Source organism: Meleagris gallopavo, assembly GCF_000146605.3.
Source record: "Meleagris gallopavo isolate NT-WF06-2002-E0010 breed Aviagen turkey brand Nicholas breeding stock chromosome 22 unlocalized genomic scaffold, Turkey_5.1 Chr22_random_7180001863466, whole genome shotgun sequence".
NCBI lineage: Eukaryota > Metazoa > Chordata > Aves > Galliformes > Phasianidae > Meleagris > Meleagris gallopavo.
The window spans coordinates 56,479-58,312 of record NW_011100004.1 but is presented as its reverse complement, the minus strand read 5'-3'; the positions used below and the strand labels follow the sequence as shown (position 1 = coordinate 58,312).

The window sequence follows — 1,834 nt, the reverse complement described above, 5'->3', positions numbered from 1 at the left end:
CAGCCTCAAATGTGTCCATGTATGGGGGGTCCTGGTAGTCCCTCAGCCCCCCATGTCCCCAGAGGTGTCCCCATATGGGGGTCCCTATAGTTCCATGAGCCCCCCATGTCCCCAGGGGCGCCCTGACGGGGGGTTCCCTGCAATCCCTGTGCCCCCCCACCCCAAAAGGGGGTCCTCACACTCTACCCCTTCCCCACAGGCGGGTCCTCGGCTGGAGGGGCTGCGGGGCCGCGCTCCAGGCTGCACGTGGGACTCCCTGCGTAACTCCGCGGGCGAAAAGATCGTGCAGCTGAGGAGCCACCCGTTGGCACCCATGGGTGCGGGCGCCTGCGCGCTGCTGCAGGAGCTGTCTGAGGAGCAGAGCTTCGCCATCAGCTACCTCGACATCGGTGAGACCCCCCCCACCTCCCAGCACCCAGCGCCGTCCCCGGGCTCAGCGACCCCAGTTCTCCACCCGCGGGTGCCCCAGCTGTGGGCTGAGGGACGATTCGGGGGTCTCGTGGTGACGCTGTGCCCCCCGCCTCCCCTCAGATGCGCTCAGTCTCAGCGGGCTGCACCAATGCCTGGTCGAGTTGTCCACGCAGCCGGCCACCGTCTGCCACGGCGCTGCCCCCTCCCGTGACGGCGCCCGCTCCCACGCCGCCCGCAACGCCCTGCAGTACCTCCGCATCATGGCGGGGGGCAAATGAGCCCCCACCCCCCGCCCGGATGGACCCCCGGCACCCGGAGTCCCCTGGATGGAGCCGGGGATGCGCAGACGGACCCACGGACGGATGGAGCCACAAAGTGACACACGGACACCCTGACGGACACCCAGATCCACCAACGCGCCGTGTGGGCACCTGGACGGACCCTGGGGCGTTCTGACAGACACACGGATGGACATTCGGGCCCTGGATGGAGCTCAGGGCCGGGGGGACCTCTGTTCTGCCCCCCACCCCCAGGGGGTCCCTGGGCACGGGCAGCCCCCAGGAATAAAGCTGGGGGGTTTGTAACTCCCCGTGTCGGTGTGTTCTTGGGGGGCTGTGGAGGGGGGCACTTATGGGGCAGGGAGGGGACATTTACCCCCTTCATCTCCCCCTGCCTGAGGCAAAACCACTGCGAGCGTTCAGGGTTTGGTGGCACCGCTTTATTGGATGAGCCACGGACAGACGGACTCAGATCCATGCAGGGGGACAGACCCACGGACGGCTCCGGGGACGGACGCTCAGCGGCGGCGGCCGAAACGCTGCGGTGTGGCCATGGTCCAGAATGGAGCAGATGGGGGATCCCAACTGCGGGGGCTGAGCCACGAAGGGGCCCCCGGCCACGGGGGAAACCTGTGGGGAGGGGAGAGACTGACGGCCACCGGGGGACAGACGGACAGATGGGGATGGATGGATATGGACAGGGGTGGACAGAAAGGGATGGACGGATGGAGAGATGTACACGGGTGGACATTGGGATGGAGGACAGGGATGGATGGACTTGGACAGACAGACAGGGATTGCTGGACAGAATGGACGGACAGGGATGGACGGACACAGATGGTAACAAAGCAACAGGCAGCTGTGGGCAGCTGGGGACAGACATCAGTGGGGACAGAGGACGGGTGGACAAAGGGATGGATGGGGACACACGGATGGACAGACAGGAGGCGGTGGGGACAGCTAAAGATGGATGAAGGAGGACCGAGTCAGTGCCGAGGAGGATGGATGGATGGGCGGATGCGGACAGAGGGCAGGACAGACGGACAGGTGGGACGGATGGGACGGACAGGGACGGTGCGACGACACCGATGGGATCGGACACACACGGGACACACAGACACGGGGCCACGCGCACCCTTCGGGAC

At 66.4% G+C, this 1,834-nt stretch overlaps 1 protein-coding gene across 1 annotated transcript in view; it reads left to right on the top strand.

Annotated features, from left to right (window-relative positions):
• Positions 1 to 995, top strand: part of LOC104915531 (RISC-loading complex subunit tarbp2) — a 4,304-nt gene extending 3,309 nt beyond the window's left edge. The window contains exons 2-3 of the mRNA XM_031557494.1: positions 39 to 389; positions 532 to 995. Of these exons, the coding sequence (XP_031413354.1) occupies positions 39 to 389; positions 532 to 689 (509 nt within the window). The 3' untranslated portion in view covers positions 690 to 995. The remainder of the gene's footprint in view (positions 1 to 38; positions 390 to 531) is intronic.
• Positions 996 to 1,834: the final 839 nt, after the last annotated feature.